At 40.6% G+C, this 22,040-nt stretch overlaps 1 protein-coding gene across 1 annotated transcript in view; it reads left to right on the plus strand.

Annotated features, from left to right (window-relative positions):
- The window catches only part of PCNX2 (pecanex 2), a 274,609-nt gene that overhangs the window by 116,280 nt on the left and 136,289 nt on the right, over positions 1–22,040 (plus strand). The window contains exons 18-19 of the mRNA XM_065894194.1: positions 7,718–7,810; positions 8,602–8,752. Of these exons, the coding sequence (XP_065750266.1) occupies positions 7,718–7,810; positions 8,602–8,752 (244 nt within the window). The remainder of the gene's footprint in view (positions 1–7,717; positions 7,811–8,601; positions 8,753–22,040) is intronic.

The following is a 22,040-nucleotide window of genomic DNA, read 5'->3' on the forward strand; positions in this document are numbered from 1 at the left end:
GGGCTTCCCTGGTGGCGCAGTGGTTGAGAGTCCGCCTACCGATGCAGGGGACACAGGTTCGTGCCCCGGTCCGGGAAGATCCCACATGCTGTGGAGCGGCTGGGCCCGTGAGCCATGGCCACTGAGCCTGTGCGTCCAGAGCCTGTGCTCCACAACGGGAGGGGCCACAACAGTGAGAGGCCCGTGTACCGCAAAAAAAAAAAAAAAAAAAAAAAAAGAATGAGGACAAAATAAAAATATTTTAGAAAAATGCTGAGAGATTCTCACTGAATGTAATTCTGAAGGACAGTGTTCAACAGAAAGTGATCTCAGATGGTCTAATTTGCAAGAAAGCACAAAGAGAAGAGAAAGTGGCAAATACATTAGTAAATCTAAATAAAGTTCAACTGTATAAAACCGTAGTGAGTGTATGGTTGGCTTAAAAAATGTAAAGTAGAATTGAAATATGTGAGTACAATAACATACAAGTTTGGATGGGAGGAGAAATGGACTCCAAGACTTGAAAGTTCTTAGTCATGTCCAGAAGATGAATTAAAATATTGATTAAATTTAGACTGTGATAAGTTAAGCCTGCATGTTGGGTTGTCTAGTATAACTACTAAAGGAATAGAAACAAAGCATGTAAGTTCCAACCCTGTATAGAAGGAAAAAAGGAATGAAAAAAATAGAAGTTCTTCTAAGTAACAAAATATAATAGGACTCCTCTGTTACACTATACTTAAAAGTCAATTCCAGATGGATCATACACCTAAATATGAGAGGACAAATCCTGAAAGCACTTAGAATCATAATGAAGGAAATTATCTTTATATCAGGGTAGGAAAAATTTTTAAAAATAACACAAAAATTCAAATTCATTAAAATTATGACCTTTGATTTATCAAATAATACAGAAAAAAAGACTTAAAAAAACAAGCCACAGAATGGGAAACAACTTATAGAATATATATAGTTGATAAAGCACTAATGTCATGATGAAACATAAAATTCCTATAAATCATTAAGAAAGCCATATATCTCAATTAAAAGTGGGTAAATATAAATGGCTAAAACATGACTATATATGCAATCTAATTACTAATCAGGAAACTCCAACCTAAAACCACACTGAGTTACCATTTCACACCAACCAGACTGACAAAAAATTAAAGTTCTCACAATACTAAGTGTTGACAAAAGTGTGGCACAAGGGAACTCTCACGCACTGCTGGTGGTAGTGTAAATTTGTATATCTGTTTTGGAAGCAGTCTGGTATTATAAAATTGAAGCTACATATACACTACAGCCAGCAATTCTATTTCTAAATACATATTTACCCTGGAGCAAATCTTGAACATTTGTACCAAAATACACATATAAGATTGCTCATCATAGAATTTGTTCATAAGAGCCCCACACTGAAGCCACTAGAAATTCCACCCACAGTAGAATGTCCCCTTCAGCAAAGGAAAAGACCTTACTAGAGCTATATATGGTGAATTTTAACCACACAACGTTGAGCAAAGGAAGCAAGACGCAAACAGATACGTATAGTATGGTGCCATCTGTTGGGGAGAAGTACACAAACTAAGCTGCGTACGGTTACAAACATAAATAGCAAACATTCTCTTTTTTAAAGCAAGAAAATGATTTTCATCAATCAGGATAGTTGATAGGGAACCCCAAGAGGGGAAAGAAGGATTTATGATCAGGGAACCACATACAAGGGGCTTTTTGGGGGCTGGGAATGCTAGATTTCCTTCAACCAGGAGGTGGTCACTGAGGCATTCACTTTACAATTATTCTTAAATTGTACATACTTATTTTATACATTTTTCTGTATGCATGGCTTGCGTTTTTAAAAATGTAAAAGAAATTTTCAATAAAGAGCATGAAATAAAATCAAACATTTATTCAAATTCAAGAAAGCAAATGATTTTCCAGACCATGGAATCTATAAGATAAAAATAACACACACGTGCGTGCGTGCACACACACACACAGATTTGAGTGCATAAAAATTTTAATTTCTATATGTAAAAAAGGGCAATAAAATGCAAATAATTTGGTAAAAATATTTGTTACGAATTTGGTAAAAGTTAAGTATCTTTCTTGTACCAACTACTTTTATAATTTGATTTTTTAAACTCTATAAGCAAATGATATTAATATGTACATTTCATTTAGGAACAGTATTTAGTAGGTAAATGTATGAAGTATATTTACACTTATTATAAATAAAGAAATGCAAGTTAAAATAAGATGGCATTTTTTGTTCCACTCAATTAGCACAGGATAAACTAATGATATTGCCAATTGTGACAAGATGAGATCTCTTAGACATTGTATTTGTGTAAATTATTACAATCATCTGGTAAGGCATAATTTATCAAGAATTGTGAAATATTCATAATCTATGATATAGTAAATCTGTCATAGATTTTCTAGAGAATTAATTCAAAATATGAAAAAAGAATTAGTTGCAAAAAGATAATGATTGCAGCATACTTCATTAGGGTAAAAAATGGAAGACAACGTAATATCTAGCAGTTAGGAGAAGTTTGCATTCAGTTTCATTCACTAAATTAATACTTTGAGTGTCCACTATGACACTGTTTTGTGTATGTATGGGTGTGTCTGTGTATGGCATTACAAGATGAAAAATTATTTAGCCAGTAAGATACTGTTAGTAAGTCTATACAATAATATTTATAATGGTTACAAAAGAAACTTTTGTTTCTTTTGTAAATTATATGTACACTAAGATTGGACCTTTGTGAAACATTCATAGAAAAGCCATGTACATTTGTCTTTACAGCTAGAACTATGATTCAGCATCCACAGGCAAAAATACTGGCCCAGAAAACACAGCAACAATCTCTGAGGTCCAGGTGTCTTTCAAGGTTCCTTTTGAAAAATATTTTCAAGAATACAATTTTTGGAGCAAAATAATATCTGCTCTTTGGTGGCTGTAGGAAAAGAGGGAGTCATTTCCTTTTTATTTTGCTGATGTTACTTTCACCAATATTAAGAGTCATCTATATTTTTATTCCTTGGCACCACGAGGAAAAAGCTCAGTAATTACCATCTGCCATCTCCTTTGGTGAGTCTGTTCAAAACTTTTGCCCATGTGCAGCTAGGAATGGGGTAGGGAAGAGTTGTTGGACTTCTTATCGATTAGTAAAGTTCTTTATATATTATAGATAAAAGTCTTTTGTTGGATGTATGTTTTGCAAATGTTTTTTTCCCAAGCTTTGCCTTGCCTTTTCATTCTATAACAAAGTCTTTTGAAGAACAGATGTTTTAAATTTTCATAAAATTCAAATTATGACTTTTTTTTCTTTTATAATTCCAGCTTCTAGTGTCCTATTTAAGAAAGCTTTGCCAAACCCAAGGTCACTAAGATTTCCTCTTATGTTTTCTTTGAAAAATTCGATAGTGTAACTTAGATTTATGAGGCAGGTTGAGTTAATTTTTGTACGTGATGTGAGGTAAGTGTAAAGGAGCTTTTTGTTGTTTTGTTTTTGTAGATGGCTATTCAACTGCTCCAGAACCATTCGTTAAAAAGATTTATCCTCTACCTTATTTTGGGGAAAGGTGCCATTTTACCTTGACCTCTTTGTATATTTTTTAATAATTAATTTTATTTATTTATCTTTGGCTGTGTTGGGTCTTCGTTGCTGTGTGGGCTTTCTCTAGCTGTGGCGAGTGGGGGCTACTCTTCGTTGCAGCGTGCGGGATTCTCATTGTGGTGGCTTCTCTTGTGGTGGAGTGTGGACTCTAGGCACGTGGCTTCAGTAGTTGTGGCACATGGGCTCAGTAGTTGTGGCTTTTGGGCTCTAGAGCGCACGCTCAGTAGTTGTGGTGCACAGGCTTAATTGCTCCGTGGCCTGTGGGATCTTCCTAGACTGGGGATTGAACCCGTGTTCCCTGCATTGGCAGGCAGATTCTTAACCACTGTGCCACCAGGGAAGTCCCGACCTCTTTGTTTAAAATCAGTTGGTTATTTACATGTTGGTTTATTTATGGACGCTTTATTCTGTTCAGTTAACCTTGATGTATATTTTGTGCCAATACCATCAATACCTGATTACTGTAGTTTTGCACATACAAGTTCTGAAACCAGATATTGAATGTCCTCCAACTTTGTTCTTCTTTTTCAAAGTTGTCTTACTTAGTCTAGGTCCATTGCATTTCCAAATAAATTTTTGAATTAGCTTGCCAATTTGTACAGAAAAATCCTGTTAGAATTTTGACTAGGATTGCACTGACTCTGTAAATCAATTTGGTGAGAACTGATTCCTTAACAATATTGAATTGTCAAATCCAAGAACATGGTATATCTCTCCATTTATTTCTCTAGTTTCTCTCAGCAGTGTTTCATAGCTTTCAATGTACAGATCTTGCCTATTTTTGTCATATTTATCCCTAAATATTTCCTATTTTGGATGCTATTGTAAATGACCTTTAAAAAATTAAGTACATGAAAAATGCTCGACATTGTTAGCCATTGGAAAATGCGAATTAAAACCATAATTAGATACTGCTATATCAAGCTTTCTTGACCTCACACTATTGACACTGAGCCTGATAATTCTCTGTTGTCAGTCATTATCCTGAGCATTGTAGGATGTTTAGCTGCATCCTGGGCCTCTACCCACCAGATGCCAGTAACACTCTTCCTCTACCCAAAATGTAACAAAAACGTCTCCAGACTTTCCAAAATCCCTTGGGAGGTCAGATTGTCCCCAGCTGATAAAATTGTTGAGAAGGCAGTGTTGAGAACCACTGTACCGCACAACCACTGGAATGGCTAAAATTAAAAATGCTGACTACACCAAGTGTGTATCCTTGTCAAGGATACGAAGCAATTGGAACCCTCCAGATTGCCAGTGAGAATGTAAAATGGTTACAACAGCTTGGGAAAATCATGTGGCAGTTTCTTAAAATGTTAAGCCTAAACCTACCATATGATCCAAACATTCTACTATTAGGTATTTACACAAGAGAGACAAAAGCATGTGTCCAGAAACAGGTCTGTGAATATTCATAGCAGTTTTATTTACAATAGCCCCAAACCGGGAACAAGTCAGATGTCTATCCATGAGTGAATGTTTCAACACAGTGTGGGGTACATCCATACAGAGGAATATTATACAGCACCGAAAAGGAATGGACTATTGATACAGATAACACATGGATTAATCTCAGAATAATTATACTAGTGAGAGAAGCCAGACCAGAAAAGAATACATTGTCTACAGTTCTATTTATATAACATTCTAGGAAATGAAAACAAATTATAGTGATGGAGCAGGGCAGTGTTTATCTGAGGATAGGTGAGGAGAGAAGAGAGAGATAGATTTGAAAAGGTCAGGAGAGGAAATTTGGGGTATGTGTGATGAACATGCTAATTATCTTAATTATGGTGATGGTTTCATGGGGATATACCTAGGTCAAAAGTCATCAAATTGTACACCATATCTCTATATGTGCGCACACACACACACACACACACACACACACACAGGGTTTTTGTATGTCAATTATATCTCAATAGAGCTATTTAAAAATTACAACAAAGAAAAGAAATGGACAGAAAGATAATAAATAGAGGCTGTATAAAGGTTTGTATTTACAAGGATACTGATGACACTGACAAAAATCAGTGAACTTCCTGTATATCGTCCAACTTTGGAAAAAAAATTAAAAATAATCTGAGGTCATTCTCCCTATTGCTTTAAGAAACGTGCAGATGCAACCCTTCTCCCCCCAACACTTGCCCTGGTGGCCCACTGTTTTGCCTTTAAACAGGGATGAGTGGTCAATTAAAGATGACACAATTTTAAATTAGAATATGTGGGAAAATATGTATCTCCTTTTTGGATAAGCATTCAGCAATTTTTTTTTTTTTTTTTTTTTTTTTTTTGCGGTACGCGGACCTCTCACTGTTGTGGCCTCTCCCGTTGCGGAGCACAGGCTCCGGACGCGCAGGCTCAGCGGCCATGGCTCACGGGCCCAGCCGCTCCGCAGCATGTGGGATCTTCGCGGACCGGGGCACAAACCCGTGTCCCCTGCATCGGCAGGCGGACTCTCAACCACTGCGCCACCAGGGAAGCCCAGCATTCAGCCATTTTTAAGTGACATAAACCATGTCAGTGAAAAATAGGAAATAAAAGTTAACATATTTCCACAGCCTAAAGATGCAGTGAATTACAGAACTTTCCTCCAGAAAGGTTTGGCCTTTTGTAAGCATTTGGGATGAAAGGAGATAACAAATTTTTGCCATTTACCAGTAGTAAATTTTCAAGAACACTTCTGATCACAAAAATTTTATAGATTCAGAATTAAAAACCAATGATTTTCCCAGCTCAAAAATCAGATTACCATTACTAAGAATAAATCTAGAATTTGGTTTATCACTACGATTCCTTATCTATTCAATACTTGTATGTGAATTGTAATCTTTTGAGATTGGAAATTCAAAACAACTTTAGCAGCTAATTGGTAATTGATGTTGAGAATGTATCTCTTCACTGTATTATTGATTATCCCAACCAAGCCGTGTTGATTTTTCATCACATGGTTCAGGTTGTTTTTATTCCATTTAAGCTGCCTTCCTGATTTCTTTCCATCACTTTGGATATCAATTCAGTCAGGAAGCCAGCAGTATGACTTGCAAGGAACTCCACATTTTAATTTTAGAAAGACAAGAAAAGAAAAAGGTCAGGGAGGAAATGTAGGTAAATGGAAATACGGTTTGTGTGAAAAGAAAAAAAGGGAGGATGTAGGGAAACAGAGCTGTATATTCTGTCTGATTTTCTGGTAGATAACATTCAAAACTGTTATTTAAGAGGCATAATTCCTTTTCAATACGATACATTGGTATGTTTAATGATTTCAGAGTTTTCAAATAACAGTGTGTGATACCTTAAAATGTTCAATAACTGTGTACAGCAGCTAATTGGTCTCTGAAGAGAGGAGAAATTTGATGATCCCTTAAGGTTCCTTTTAGCTCTATCAGTCAGCAATATCGTACCCTGTTTGAGCTAACACGCCTTCCTTCATATATCTGCAGTATTAATAACATTCTTTGGTCTAACTTTGCTTTGTTTCCCTACTGCCTGCTCACACCACGATTTTGCATGATGGAAAATTATTAGCAAGTTACCGACATTTCATTTTCTGTATATGTGTACATAATATAAATATACTTAAATTATTTGGAAATAGCCTTTACCTAATTTGACTGGTGAATTGAAATGTAAAGTCTGTTCTGGGCCGAAGAAATAGGTAAACGTGTAAGAGGCCTCTGTTTGGCATACCCAGGCTGTGCGCATGTTAAAACATAAGCCATGCCAAAGGCGAGTAGAGATGATTTGCGCTTTATCCTCCTTTATCACACCTGGGCATGTTGCATCTGATCTGCTCGTAGAGAAGAAAATTATGCCTCTTCCACGGGTTAGAAAACCTTTCTTCTCTCCCTGGCTAGCGGATGGAGGCATTGCAGTCCGCATTTCCTCTTCCTCACCCTCTGCCTTAGTTTCCCTGATATTCCCCAAACAGGAGGTGGCAAACAGTCCATCCAGTGTGTGCCATTGGGAATTGATCAGGTAAGTGATGGGCTGCAGGTGTAGATTATCCAGGGTCAAGATCCTGTCCCCTGATTTACCTGGTCACCCGGAATAGCTGAGAGAAACACAGAAGAGCAAACTATACCCTTGTTTTCTGTTTACAGAAGGATATCTTAAAATCGGATCTCATCATCTGCTCGGTGGCTGCCATTCTGTCCTTTGCCGTCAGTGCCAGCACTGTGTTCCTGTCCTTGCGAGTATGTATCCATGTGGCTCTGCACTCTTACCCCCTCCTTATTCTCTGTAATAAGCAAAGCCCACTGTGCACCTCCAGACTATTGACGGGATGGTGGAGCCAGGGGAAGTACAGAAAAGGCCAGTTGAGGGCTTGAAGGGATATATCCAGATGTGTTACGAGTTATGTCCAAGAGGAGCTTTGATCCACATCACAGAGTGCATTCGTACCCTTTCTGTTTCCCCACCTGGGGAGCTGTTTTGTTTGCGCATTTCGTGGAATCCACCGTGAGGACAGTCAGCAGTAGTAAGACAGGCTCCCAACTCACTACTACGAGCAGAGAAGGGAGGACTCACCGTCGGGAGTGAGACGGAAGTCACAGAGCCAAAAAGATTATCGGAACATAATTTTCAGTTGGAGAAACAAAATTAGAGGGCTCCAGATGGGACTTCTGGCTGAAGGTGCTTGCAGACAGTTGCTGTCTCACTTTCCTTTCAACGAGGAAAAGTCTGTTAGCTAAATCTGTTATTCTCCATCCCTTCTTTATAAAAAAAAAAAATAACAAAAAACAAGAAAACGTCTTCTCATGGGCAGAATGTCTCAGCCTCTTCTCCACCCTGTCTCGGTGGTTCTCAACACAGAGATCAGCTTCATGCGATACGGGAGAAATTTTCAGAGGCCTGAAGCAAGAACCCAGTTTGGCTGTGTATGCCTTAGGAGGGGCAGGGAGGGAGGACAGTGTTCCGTGTTCTTTGCGGGCACCCCTCACCGTCCTTCAGACTGCACACTGACTCTTACCCTCTTCTGTCGCAGCCGTTTCTCAGCATCGTGCTGTTTGTCCTGGCCGGCGCTGTGGGGTTTGTAACCCACTACCTGCTCCCACAGCTCCGCAAGCATCACCCGTGGATGTGGATTTCACACCCCGTCCTTAAAAGCAAAGAGTATCAGCAACAGGAAGTGAGAGGTTAGTAAAATATCTCTCATACAAATGTGATGTAAGCGGGTGGCATCCTTTACAGGGAGGGTGTGCACAGCGGTGTGAATGCACTTCATGCCACGGAACTGTACCCTTAAACATGGTGACAACGGTACATGTTACATTGTGTATGTTTCACCACAATAAAAAAAGGAGAGTGTGTGCACCTTGGAGTGTACATATTGTTCCCAGAACAAGAAAGTTGAAGTGGGGTGAATTAGAAGTATATTTTCTAAAAATGATTGGTTATTATTATTGAGGAAACATTAATTTATGTCACTCAGACTGTAACCGAAAGTGGGGCCTGGCTGCTCGCTGCTCAAAAGCCAATAAAGAGGCCAGGCTGGTGGAAAGGAAAGTTTGCTTTATTTTGGATGCGGGGGTGGATGCCCGTCCAAAGGCCAGCTCCCCTGCACTGACAACCAGGGGTCAGGAGCTTCTATAGATGGAGGGAGGGGGCTTCGCGCAGAAACAGCACAGTCAGCTCTGGCCGTCATCTTGAAATTGGTCATCGGTGGTCTGAGCAAGCGTCATCTTGATTGTTTCAGGTGCAGTTAGTCTGCAGTTCCAGGGTCGGTTTGTTTCTATTTCTTTGAGGCCAGCTCTTGGAATTGTGGCTGCTTATGTCATGGCATCTTGTAGTTAACTTCGTCCCCCTGGTGAGGGTTTCGGTATCTACAAGACAGCTCACAGGATATGGCTCGGAGTATGATCTTTAGCCCTTGAGGAGGGACTAAAGGTCCTTAACTTTGCTTAATGACTGAACTATTATTACTTAGTCTCGTTTTCCTTTGCTTCTGCATTTTCTCACTTCTCTGATTAAACTTATTCATTGGCTAAGTTTTTCCACAGACAGAAGGCAGGCAGAGGACATGGGCTGGGGGAGGAAAGACCGTAGGGTCCTGCTCCATTTCAAGACCTGAAGTTTATGTTGTTCCAGCTTCAGCTGACTGGGGACCAAGAATAGCATCACTTGACCGCCCTTTCACCCTCCACAAAACCAGGGCAGGGATGTAGCAGAGGCTGACCTTGGAATTTTGCTCACTGAACCCTTGAATTTTGTTGAACTTGCTTTGTTCACGTAGAACTGGACCCACACACAGACCTGTACTTGATTGACTTAGCAGTTCCCTGGGCTGAGTCAGGCCACCATCAAGTAGTAGCCTGGTAACCCCGACAGTGTTTGAGCTTCTAAATAAAAAAACTCAGGAATTTCTCTTGCTAGGTCTCCCCAGCCTCTGTGATTGAACAGATGACGGAAGGATTGATTTATCGCCATTTTCAGGCGTATCAGTCACAGTTGATGGCTATAGTTGATAACTAGCTCATGTTAAACGAGGTGTCATCTCTACCTCCAGGAATGAGGGGATGTAGTAGCACCACGGTTTGCTGACTCACAGGAATGTACTGGGCCCCGCCAGGTTTGTCATCAGTAACTTCAGTGGACTAGTGTAACCAACGTAAAAGGGCAGAGGGGAATTAATTAAAAACAAAACAAAACAAAACAAAGAAACAAAAGAGTCACTTATGATGCTGTCAGAAATAGAGAGGGCTTCTTCAAGGAACATGTCTGGGTGGCTACCAGGAGCTGCCTTAATTTGAAACAGCCAAATCAGTAAAGTGGGGTTTTGCTTAGAGGACAGACATGGCCTGATGGACCTGCTGCCAGCATAGGGTTTAGAAGGTGGCGGAGGGCAGCTGAGATTGCTCTACCCTCAGACGCTTGCTTTTCCCACTTACGACACCAGGTGCTCGCCAAAGATCAAGCTGCATAATATGGTTCTTTTTTTAAAATTTTCCTGTTTTTAATTTTTTTTTTAAACGGAGAACAGGAGTATTTATTTATTTTTAAATTTATTTATTTATTTTTTGTTGCGTTGGGTCTTCGTTTCTGTGCGAGGGCTTTCTCTAGTTGTGGCAAGCGGGGGCCCCTCTTCATCGTGGTGCGCGGGCCTCTCACTATGGTGGCCTCTCTTGTTGCGGAGCACAGGCTCCAGACGCACAGGCTCAGTAGTTGTGGCTCACGGGCCCAGTTGCTCCGCAGCATGTGGGATCTTCCCAGACCAGGGCTCGAACCCGTGTCCCTTGCATTGGCAGGCAGATTCTCAACCACTGCACCACCAGGGAAGCCCCCATAATGTGGTTTGTAAATGCTGTGTTCAATGTTGGGTGCCACTTAAATGCAAATTATTATCAGTATTATAAAAACGGAAGGAAGATAGACTCAGAGCAGGCGCAGTTGATATTAGTCAGTTCATTTTTCAGCCCACTTAAAGGGAAAGGTCCATTCTTGTGGGTCAGTAGAGCAACCTGAAGAAAAGACCAGTTTCTGTAGAACTTCTGCAATGTTGGGGCCACATTTCCCTTTCATTGTCTTAACATTTAGAAAGGCTAAGTTGCAGTGAAGTTAGTGGAGTATTGTTTTGGCATCATTGGTAAGCAGTTGATGGGGATTGAGGTAAGATGCTGACTCAGGAAATGGCATATCTGTATCTATAGCATCTGTATCTGTGCCTAGATATTTAAGTGCCTTGGGGTGAGAACAGGCAAGTTGTCAAATTAAGAGAAAGGAAAATAAGACAGATCAGGCGTGGGCTCTCCTTATGGTGGCAATTCAGAGTGTGGAATTCAACACTGAAAGATAAGAGTGGGCAGTTGGGATTTGTGTGTGTGTCTGAGCGCGATTGTTTTTTTTCCTGGAATCTAACAGTACCCAGTCTAGATTAGAATCATTTAGATATTGAAATTCTGAATGACCTTTCAGTACAAGATTCAAGAACAAGAAAGGAGAGTGTGTTTGTATGTTGACTTCCCCTCTTGGAGGAGCGAGTGAGAGGGCAGCTCTGGGCTTCTGTCCTGTAGGGTGGGCGGGAGACGTTCACCCCTGGTACCACAGGCTCCAGCAGAGGCTTGGTGGGTGTTTCTTACTTGCCTACATTAGCTGTTTATAAGCTACCTGAAATCTAGCCAAGGGTAATAGATTTGACAAATTAGGCCCGTAATGAAAAACAGATTGCATTTCAAAATTATGTGTGTTGGAAGGAAAATCCAAATACTTACAATGTGTTTGTTAGTATGAACTTGTTGATGACCCCTTACTCATTTTGGTATCATCCACAGCCTAAGTTTCCTTTCCTCCTCTTCCTGCCCACCTTTCTGCCTTTTTAGCTATTTCACTCTTTCTTTCTTCTACTAGCAAGAAAACATGCACAGGAAATTCAAGCCGAACATATACCTTTAATGTGAACATATGCCAAATCTTCTTTCTCATATGATCACACAATATTTTGGAAAAGAAGAGCAGAGCAGGGCCGGCAGGTCTGTGGATACCACTGTGATCCTTGGGCCAGAGGCAGACATCGCTACCAATTGGAATTGGTGTATAAGACGAGGCATGTGTGCTGTGTCTCTGTCTCAGAGTTCATAGAATCCTATCCCACCACTTTACGTAGGAGGAAACTGACGCCCAGAGACATCAAGGGATGTTAACTAGGGTTCCACTAAGTTGGTGGCCAATGAGCGACCAGAACCCAGGTGACCTCACTCCCTCCGGTCGGATGCTCGTCTTCCCCACGCTGCTCTCGGTGCGGTGGGAAGATCGCGTGCAACTTGCACGTGGCCCTCAGACTGCTCTTGCCGTCGTTACCCCAAAGAGCCACGTCACTGCACTGGGTCCCGTAGAGTTAAACACGCCATAGTCCAGTGCTAACGCTACAAAGCTTTAATCCCTGGTTTGAAACAGACTCACCACCATAAGTTCTGAACATTCCTGTGGTTTCTCAAACACACCACATTCTCCCACTGCCTTCTCTTTGCTGTTCCCTATGCCTGGGATGCTTTTCTTAAGTTTCCCTAGACTCAGGCCAGGCAACTCATCTTTCAGGTCTCTGTTCAAAAATCAGTCCCCCCACGAGGTCCATCCCTGACCACCTAGACCAGAGTAACTTCCCAGCTGCTCCCCTGAGCCTCCTTTTGCAGCATATTCTCTACAGTGACTCTGAGCAATACATCTGCTTGCTCTCGCTGGACCCCCAGTGTTTTGTACTTAACTTAAATCTCATCAGCCCTACATTTGAGAGAACAGACTTTAAACTTGGGGCGTATACTTTCTTTCAGTTTACTTCCCTGTCTGCATGCCTCTGAAATACAATTTTACTTGATATGTAAAATTACTTGGAGATACGAAATTAATTTTGATGTAAAATTCAGACTATGATAAAATGGAACTGTGTTGCAACTTGAAAGACTGTAAATGGAAATATCTTTTTGAGCCAGTTCATTTCTTTACTTTTGAGACTAATTTAAGTAAACCTTATCCCATCTTAGCCCCAGCAAGGTGTTTCATCAATATTTAAGCTGAAGGAGTAAAATTGTAGGAATCACAGTACAGCTCAGCAGGCAAATGAACCATGGAGGCGATGTGGGTGTAACTGAGTGATACTAATGGGTATGCGTGAAGTTGCTTTTTTCATTGTTCTATTCCCCACCAATCTAAGCAAATCGTGCTGAAAATAGCAGAGTAGACTCCACTACAAATGGCACCATATTAGTCAAGGAGGCAACTTTTGAGACTCACTGTTTAAGGAGCACTGGGTTTTTAGAAAATAAAGCAAATCTGTTATCCTGAATTACGATGATGATTCTAGAAAAATGACTTCATTTATTGGCGCCTGTTGTAAAAGAAGAAGAAGTTGGGTCTGTTTGAAAATTTTTTTTTTCTAAGAACTTTCCAAAGGCATTATGTTATTTCGAAAGGGAATAATGGAGTTGGGTCCCATTTTCACATAGTCCCCCAGGAAGTAATTTCTGTAATATTATCATTCTTGGCTCCTGAGAATTTAAGAAAAGTTGAAATGATCCGATTCGATGGCCATACTCTTACCATAAAAGTGGGTCTTAATGGAGTTAAAGGAGATTGAGACATAGAATAAGTTCATTGTCGGCATTCACTGGTTTACTTATTTATTCGCTCAGAAGATGCTTGTGAAGGTACTATTCATTGAGAAGATAATTACACAAAGGAACTTATTTACAAGATAGAAACAGACTCACAGACTTAGAAAACACACTTAGGGTTACCAAAGGGGAAAGGTGTAGGGGGGAGGGATAAATTAGGAGTTTGGGATTAACATATACACACTACTGCATATAAAATAGGTAACCAACAAGGATCTACTGTGTAGCACAAGGGACTCTACTCAGTATTCTGTAATAACGTACATGGGAAAAGAATCTGAAAAAGAATAGATACATGTATATGTATAACCGAATCACTTTACTGTACACTTGAAACTAGCACAGCATTGTAAATCAACTCTACTCCAATATAAAGTAAAAATATAAAGAAAAGAAAGAAAATAATTATTGAGTTCCTACATGATGCCAAACCGGTGATCCAGTGAGATAGGTTGACTAAGATGTGGTTTCTGTCACCAGAGAGTTTCCGACCTAGTGAACAAAGCTAGGGCTGTGCTCGAAAAGAAGCCCCATGATTGCTACACACAGAGTGATGGAGGGTCAGCACTGCGCCCAGCCATGCAGCAAATACAAAGAAGTAGAAGGCCCAGTGAAGAGGTTACAGTTAACTTCACGTTCATTGGTCAAGCTTTTCCAACTGGTTGGTTGTGCACATAAAATGGAAGTAAATGAGATTTTATAACTAAATGTTGAATTAGTGTCTGCTGCATAGTAGCTGTTTAATAATATTGATTGAATGAATGAATGAATGATTAGTGCCTTGTAAATTTCCTGAAGAAAGAGTTCCCTGTAGACAGGAAAAGCCTGGAGGTAAAGGCTTATTTGAAGGACTCCAGTCTATGTGTATGATAAGATACATACACAGAGTCTCATCCCTCTGCAAAAAACGGTTGCTGAAAAAGCTTAAGCTATAATTTTTGGACACATTAGAATAAGTGGATAAAAGATGATAGAAATTACTGAACATATCAACCGAAAAATCTCATTTAAACTGTAATTTAACCGTATTCACTATTATAAAAGTAATTCACAAATGAGTCCTGAATTTGTTATTCTTAAATGAAATTTACTTTGCATTTTGGCAAATCTTGCCTGTTGATTTGCAGATAGACTGGTTTCCGCATGGGAGAGACATGATTCTGACAGATATTGCTTTTTCTAATGTGTTTTGCATTTATATCAAAGTAATACATAGTGTTAAGAACCAAAGAGAACAAGTTGTAATGAAAAGCAGCAGACCCTGGTCAACTTTTTCCCGTCTGATTCCCCCTCTCCAGGAAAAATTACGTTCTACTTTAGGTATTTCTTCTGGTATTTACCATAATTCTTCTAAATAATGTGTATGTTCTTCTATTTCTTGATATTTCAAATTTTCATGTCTACTGGCTTCCTGTTATGAGTAATAAAGATTTATGTCGCTTACCTTCCCTCATACATTACATTTTCCGCTTCTCCTCCCTCCCAATATAACTTCTGTTGAACACATACTCCGTTTTTTCCTATTCATGTATGTGTATGTCCTGTAGAAAGAATGTCGTACAGAAAGTCTAACTGTTGTTCACATCTAGTCCAGTAGTGTGCCGTGATTGCATTTCCTTTCTTGTTCAGATTTCTGTTTTTGCATCTGCTAGCCTTTCCAATAACTATGTAAAACACCTCTCAGTTCAATTTTCCACCCAGGCAGACTTGTCAGATACTATATCTTGTTCCATCCCTTCCCCAGCTCCCTCTGGAACCTGCTCCAATTGTTCTTTGTTTATTCCCTCTTCTTGAATGAAGCATATTCTCCAGTCACCGCAGGGAAAGGGTGAGTGGGAAGGAAACGTTTTGAGATTTCATGTACCTCAAAGTGTTTTTGTTCTACTTCACACTTAATGGAGAGTTTGCAGTGTGTAGCTTGTCAGGGTGTCAACAGTTCTTTCAGAATTCTAAACTAACGTCCCATTGTTTTCTAAACTAACGTCCCATTGTTTTCCCATTGAAAAGTCTGATGTCTCAGCAGCTCCTGGTCCTTTATATGGGACCAGATGTTCCCCTGCAGGAAGCTTTTGGAAAGTTCAGGAGGGAATTCAAGTGTCATGGCCCAGAGAACAGGCTCTGGAACAAAGCAGGGCTAGCTTTGTTTCCAAAGAGACGCAGGGCTAGCGTCTCTGTCCCACGCTGGTTGTGCTTAACTATTGTGATTCATCTATAACTGGGGGTTCCTACCACACAGATTTGTTGCGGAATGAAATTAATCAAGATCATACATGTAGAGCATTTGGCAGAGTCCTCGGCAGGCAGAGTATACTCGGTAAGCAATTCCTGTTCCTTCTCTTCCCCGGGATCCTGAAGTTCAATCACTTTGCACCTCCCTTTGTGTCTTGTTTCACCCATTGTGCTAGGCAGTAGGTGGCCCTTTATACTCTGGATGGACGTGTTTTGAAACTTTTGTTGGCAGGTGACAGGACTCCCTGAATGACTTAGTTCACAGAATTTCCATGGAGATGAACCCCAACCTGAAGATGCGTGTAAAAATCCTCTGAAATGTATAGAGCACTAGGGGAAAGAATGGGGCATAGCAGGCATTGTCTGAATTTAGAAGCTAATGGCTGTGTGGGGTCTTTGGGAAGGTCTCATTTGTGTGTGTGATGAGGAGATGCCATAGTTCTGGGAAGAAGGATGTATTCCTTACTCCTTTTGTCTCCCCACATAAAAAGATGCTAGCATCAGGACATAGTTAGGGACCTAGAAAACCCTCCAACGCCTCTTTATTTCAATGTGACTCAAACCGTTTGAAGCATGAACTGAACCAGTGCTAGCTGAGTAACAGTCTCATTTGCCGCGATGCTTCTATGGGAGAGAGTGTTCCAAATGCCGAAGAAGTGGCTTAGAGCTGATGTGTCAGAAAATAGCCTGCCAGTTGGCAGGCTGCCTTATTTATTCGCACTGTTATTATTTTCATGCGCCTTCTCGTCCTCTCCTTTTCTTTCCCTGCCTGCCAGCCTCTGCCCTCCTACTCCACTGGGGAACTTATCTTTCTGTGTCACAGTCTCCACAAGCCTGGAGGGGGCTGCAGGGGACCGGCAGTGAAACCAGGCTTACACGGTAGCGGGAAAACAGAGAAGTAGAATCCAGCGTCCTCTGCTTGAAGGGGAGCGGGGCCGGGGGAGGCCTGGAGAAGCACAGGCCAACCTCGGGCAGTATTAAGGGGGAAAGGGTTTGGGGACAGGGCTCAGAGGTCAGGGGCCAACCTCACACCGCAGCTCTCTCTCCAGCAAGCCACGGGGTTTTTACCAGCTGCCCACTGGGGTTCTCCTAGACTGCTGATAAATCTAAAACAATGCAGAAATAAAATAATTGCAGAAGGAGAAATAAACTAACACTGAAAATCAGGAAGTCTTCATACGCAAGACGTGACGTATGCAGGACGGCACCGCAGCAGCTTTGGGCTCCGTGGGCCCAGCACTTATGGGAAGGGCTGAACGAAGGAGGCCGTTTGGAGGAACAATGTCGGTTCCCAGGTGCAGTAGGTGAGGCCCCTGTGATGAGGCCTGACTCAGTTGGGATCTTATCTGAAACAGCTTAACCCTCATGGTACTTTATGATAGGATAATAGACATAGATGCCAGTGGAGAAATGGAAATGGTGTTTTTAAGTAATCTTGTCGTGTAAATAACATACAAATCACACTTCACTTGGGGGAGGAATTCTGATTTCGTAAATTTGCCATTCATCAAGCCCCTGCTCTGTACTAGGCTCCGTGCTGGGTGTTGAGGATACAAAAATGAGTAAGAGGAGAATCCTTGCTCTTGGCAAGATGGTTGTTCTCACAAGAAGTGTCTTCCTTCATGTGCCCGTGGTGAAAACATCTGAAAGTTTCTCTTAACCCTTTTCTTGTGAACATTTTGACCTAACCATCTTCATGTGAAAAATTGATAAATGATTTCACTAGTATTTTTAGTTTTAAAAACGATGGTTTGATATTAGTAGAGGACCATTCTACCAAGAAGAGAGAGTACATTATTGCCTGAGTCGCCTAAGAATTTCTCCATCCCTTTGAGGAGATGTGAAGAACACATTTTTACTCTCCACTGAATTAATGAAAACAATCAGTGAGATATGAGGTATCACCTCACACCAGTCAGAATGGCCATCCTCAAAAAATCTACAAACAATAAATGCTGGAGAGGGTGTGGAGAAAAGGGAACCCTCTTGCACTGTTGGTGGGAATGTAAATTGGTACAGCCACTATGGAAAACAAAATGGAGGTTCCTTAAAAACCTAAAAATAGAACTGCCATATGACCCAGCAATCCCACTACTGGGCATGTATCCTGAGAAAACCATAATTCAAAAAGAGTCATGTACTACAGTGTTCACTGCAGCTCTATTTACAATAGCCAGGACATGGAAGCAACCTAAGTGTCCATCAACAGATGAATGGATAAAGAAGATGTGACACATATGTACAATGGAATATTACTCAGCCATAAAAAGAAATGAAATTGAGTTATTTGTAGTGAGGTGGATGGACCTAGAGTCTGTCATACAGAGTGAAGTATGTCAGAAAGAGAAAAACAAATAGCGTATGCTAACACATATATATGGAATCTTAAAAAAAAAATTGTTCTGAAGAACCTAGGGGCAGGACAGGAATAAAGACACAGACATAGAGAATGGACTTGAGGGCACAGGGAAGAGGAAGGGCAAGCTAGGACAAAGTAAGAGAGTGGCATGGACATATATACACTACCAAGTGTAAAATAGATAGCTAGTGGGAAGTAGCCGCATAGCACAGGGAGATCAGCTCGGTGCTTTGTGACCACCTAGAGGGGTGGGATAGGGAGGGTGGGAGGGAGGGAGATGCCAGAGGGAGGAGATATGGGGATATATGTATATGTATAGCTGATTCACTTTGTTATACAGCAGAAACTAGCACAACATTGTAAAGAAGTTATACTCCAATAAAGATGTTAAAAAAAATCAGTGGGATAGTTTTGGGGAAATGAGCTAAACATTTTAAAAAATTGACTTAGACTTTGTATCACATGAAAATCCAGATGGATTAAAGATGTAAATTGTTTTAAAGGAAAAAGAAGAAAGAAAGAACCAGAATAGCACTGCAAGAAAATATAGGTCAAGTTATGTAATCTCGGTCAGGGGAAGAGAAAAAGAATTTTTCAAGCATGGTCCCAAAGTCAAAAACCACTAAAGAAACAACTAAAAAATTTTATTCCTTGAAAAATATGAACTTTAATATTCTGATTCCTGAATGTTCCTACCTTGTCTTTCTCTGAGAGGTTTACCATAATGTTGAACCTGATAATAGTTATTAAGTCATTCAGAAGTATTTATGGAACGTATCACATGCCAGGGACCATGCAGTATGCTGGGGAAGCACTGGGGAGCAAGGCCAGCATGACCTCACCCCAGGGGCAAACCAACTGAGAAAGTGAGAGCACTTTGGCTAGAGGAGATCCCGAACTCCTACAAGGCAGGCAGTACCCCACCATGGAAGCCCCAGCTTCTCAAACTTTGTTGTATTAGGTGTCTGCTTTAGTTAATTATGTTAATGATCAGCCAATGGTCAGTGATGTCACCTGAATCTACTGAGTGGCTTCTATGGACAGAGTATAGTGCTAAATACCGAATATAATGGGGAAAGACAGCCCTGGACCCCTGGCTTTAGTAGAGAGATGAAAATTCATCACACAGATTAATATATTCGTAAAGTGTTTGACGTCCAATGAAGGAAAAGTATAGGGGGCTAGGAGAGAGTTATAAAGTGATCCTTATTTAGATTTGAGGGAAAAAGAAAGGCTTCTATGAGGAAGTGACAACTAATTGAGGCCTGAAAGATAAAGAGGGGGGGGTTTGCCTTCAGGGTGGGAGAGAAGAAGCCACAGGCTCACCCTGAATTGGCTTTTTTGGGAATGGGAAGGTCGTGAGGACCTTGGGTTTATCTTATGCAGAATTATCGGCTTTGAGTGGTGGGGTGGTGTGATTTGCTTTACATTTAAGAATGATGACTCAATTCACGCTACTGGTTTGGGAAGTGAAGTCTGTTTTTTAAGAAAATAAACCATGACATGTGTACATGTTTGTGCTAAGGACTTTGCAACCTGAGATTTTGCCCAGGAAGAAAGATGACAGTGAGAAATGCTCATAGGAAAAGCAGTTGCCTATAATAAGAGGGCACAATCACCTTGGACGTGGTAATTCCATTTTGCAGGGTCTCTTTGCCTTAGCTGCCTCAGGGTGACTGGGCCCACTGAACCGAGATGAGCCCCTATTGAAATGCTTATAAAAAATCTGGCCCCTACGAAGCAGGAAGCCTCATGTCTTCGAAGCTTAAGTCAGTCGTAATTCAAGATTTGAATTGGAGCAAATTATCTTCCTGAAGATAGAAGCATCCCGAGGATTTTTGATTAACTTTTAATTATTGAGAGGGTCTTGTCTTAGCAACGTAAGCATCTAAATAAAACACAACCTGAAAAGCCTTTGAGAAAATTTAAAGCATTCAGTAGTGATAAATCATATGTAAACTTGTAAACAGCAGGGTTGGTTTGCATTCTTTTTCTCAAGGGCCTAATATTCCAGGGACAAGAGAAATAATAATGCTAAAGAAATGTCTTTTTATGGTCTATTTGCATATACGGGACATTACAGAAAGGCAGTTATAAACTATCGTTGCAAAGATTTTCTCTTTAAATTGACTTTGTATGAATACTGTGACAATTTGGAGACTTAAGAAACATATTTATCACCTTACTGCCTTTGTAAGCTTTTCGTTTTATTAGCTTTCCACGGCCACCCCCATAGGGAAAGATTAAGTTTAGTCTTTTAGAATTCAGGATTCTGGATTGCACTTCCGTTTTAGCTTCCTGCTACATTATTATTCAAATATAAACATCCAGGACATTTACCATTACACGTTTTCTACAGTCTAGAGATTGTAGCATTTCTTTGGAATAAATGACTGAACTTAGAAGGATTCTAGAGATATATAAGTATCAACATGAAATTGATTTTCTTTCAATGTGCAAGAGTAGCAGAGCTTGAAGTCGGGAGTGTGGAGTTGGTGACCTCCGGGATTTTCTCTCTACTGTGTCCTTCCTAAATATTGATTTTTAACTCCCTTTCCACATCCTTTTCCATTCCCACTTTGACTAGATGTTGTAAACACCAGCCAGGGAAACTGTGCCTTGGGGTGAATCTTTACCTAAAATGTTTTTCCCTTAACATACAGTATGTATACTGGTGCTGGTGTATGCAGACAGTGTAAAATGTATTCACAGTCCCTGCATCTAGAGATTCAGAATTAATCAGTGGGAGGCATGTGGAGCTTCTGTGTCACATTGAGATGTCAGCTGTTGTCACTTTCATTTCCCTGGCAGCACCTCAGGTAGTAAGCTAGAGCTGAATTATGCAGTGTAACCAGTCTTTTTTGTGTGTGTGTATGACCCTAGGGTTGCTATCAAGCAGTAAAGGTTTTTGCGACTTATGAAAGAATTGATTTCTAGTTCTCCTGAAGTCCTTTTTGTCCTTCCACACTCCGACAGAGAGCTCCTTTGTAGCTATCATGTTGTTTGCTTCTGACTAGAGAACCGGTTATTAAAGATCTAGGGCCTTACCTGTCCATATGTGTTATTTCAGCCATACTGAACACAAGTCCTACAAACTCGCTGTTCCAAAGGCTGGCAGCAGACTACTGCTTACAATCCAAGACTAAACATCTTATTGACATGCCTTACAGTTGTGTCTATGACACAGTGTCACACATGCACACAGAGGGTTAACATCTCACTGAATAAGTACTTTCGCTCTCCAGTATTTGGAAAGACATGGATGATGAATTCAGAGCTTCTTAGTGATTTCTGTGTTATTTGATGTTCATTGCTTTGTGTGTTTCTGGAATGGATAAACTGAAATTCTATGGCAAACCCATATTTGTTATCGCTGTCTGCAGTAAATCCTTGTGCACTGCAATGGGATCGACTGCCTGCACTCCATTAGCGTTATCCCCACTTACTGGAAAGTATCATCTGCTGAAATTAAATGTGACAAGCATTTGAAAGTCTGGATTGCACTCCCCCACCCAGATGGCACCCAGGTCATCCTTCGGTGATGAGCCACTGAAATGTTTCTTCTAATTCAGATGTTTTCCTAATAGTCCTGCAGGATGAGGTTAGCGTATATTTCTCTTAATTTACATATTTTTGCAGGAATCTAGCTAAGGTTGTCACGTTTCTCTGAATTGGTGACGAATGTTGATAGAACTCTATGAAAGTATTTTTATAAGCAGGCTGAATTGCATT

Source organism: Phocoena phocoena, chromosome 16, assembly GCF_963924675.1.
Source record: "Phocoena phocoena chromosome 16, mPhoPho1.1, whole genome shotgun sequence".
NCBI lineage: Eukaryota > Metazoa > Chordata > Mammalia > Artiodactyla > Phocoenidae > Phocoena > Phocoena phocoena.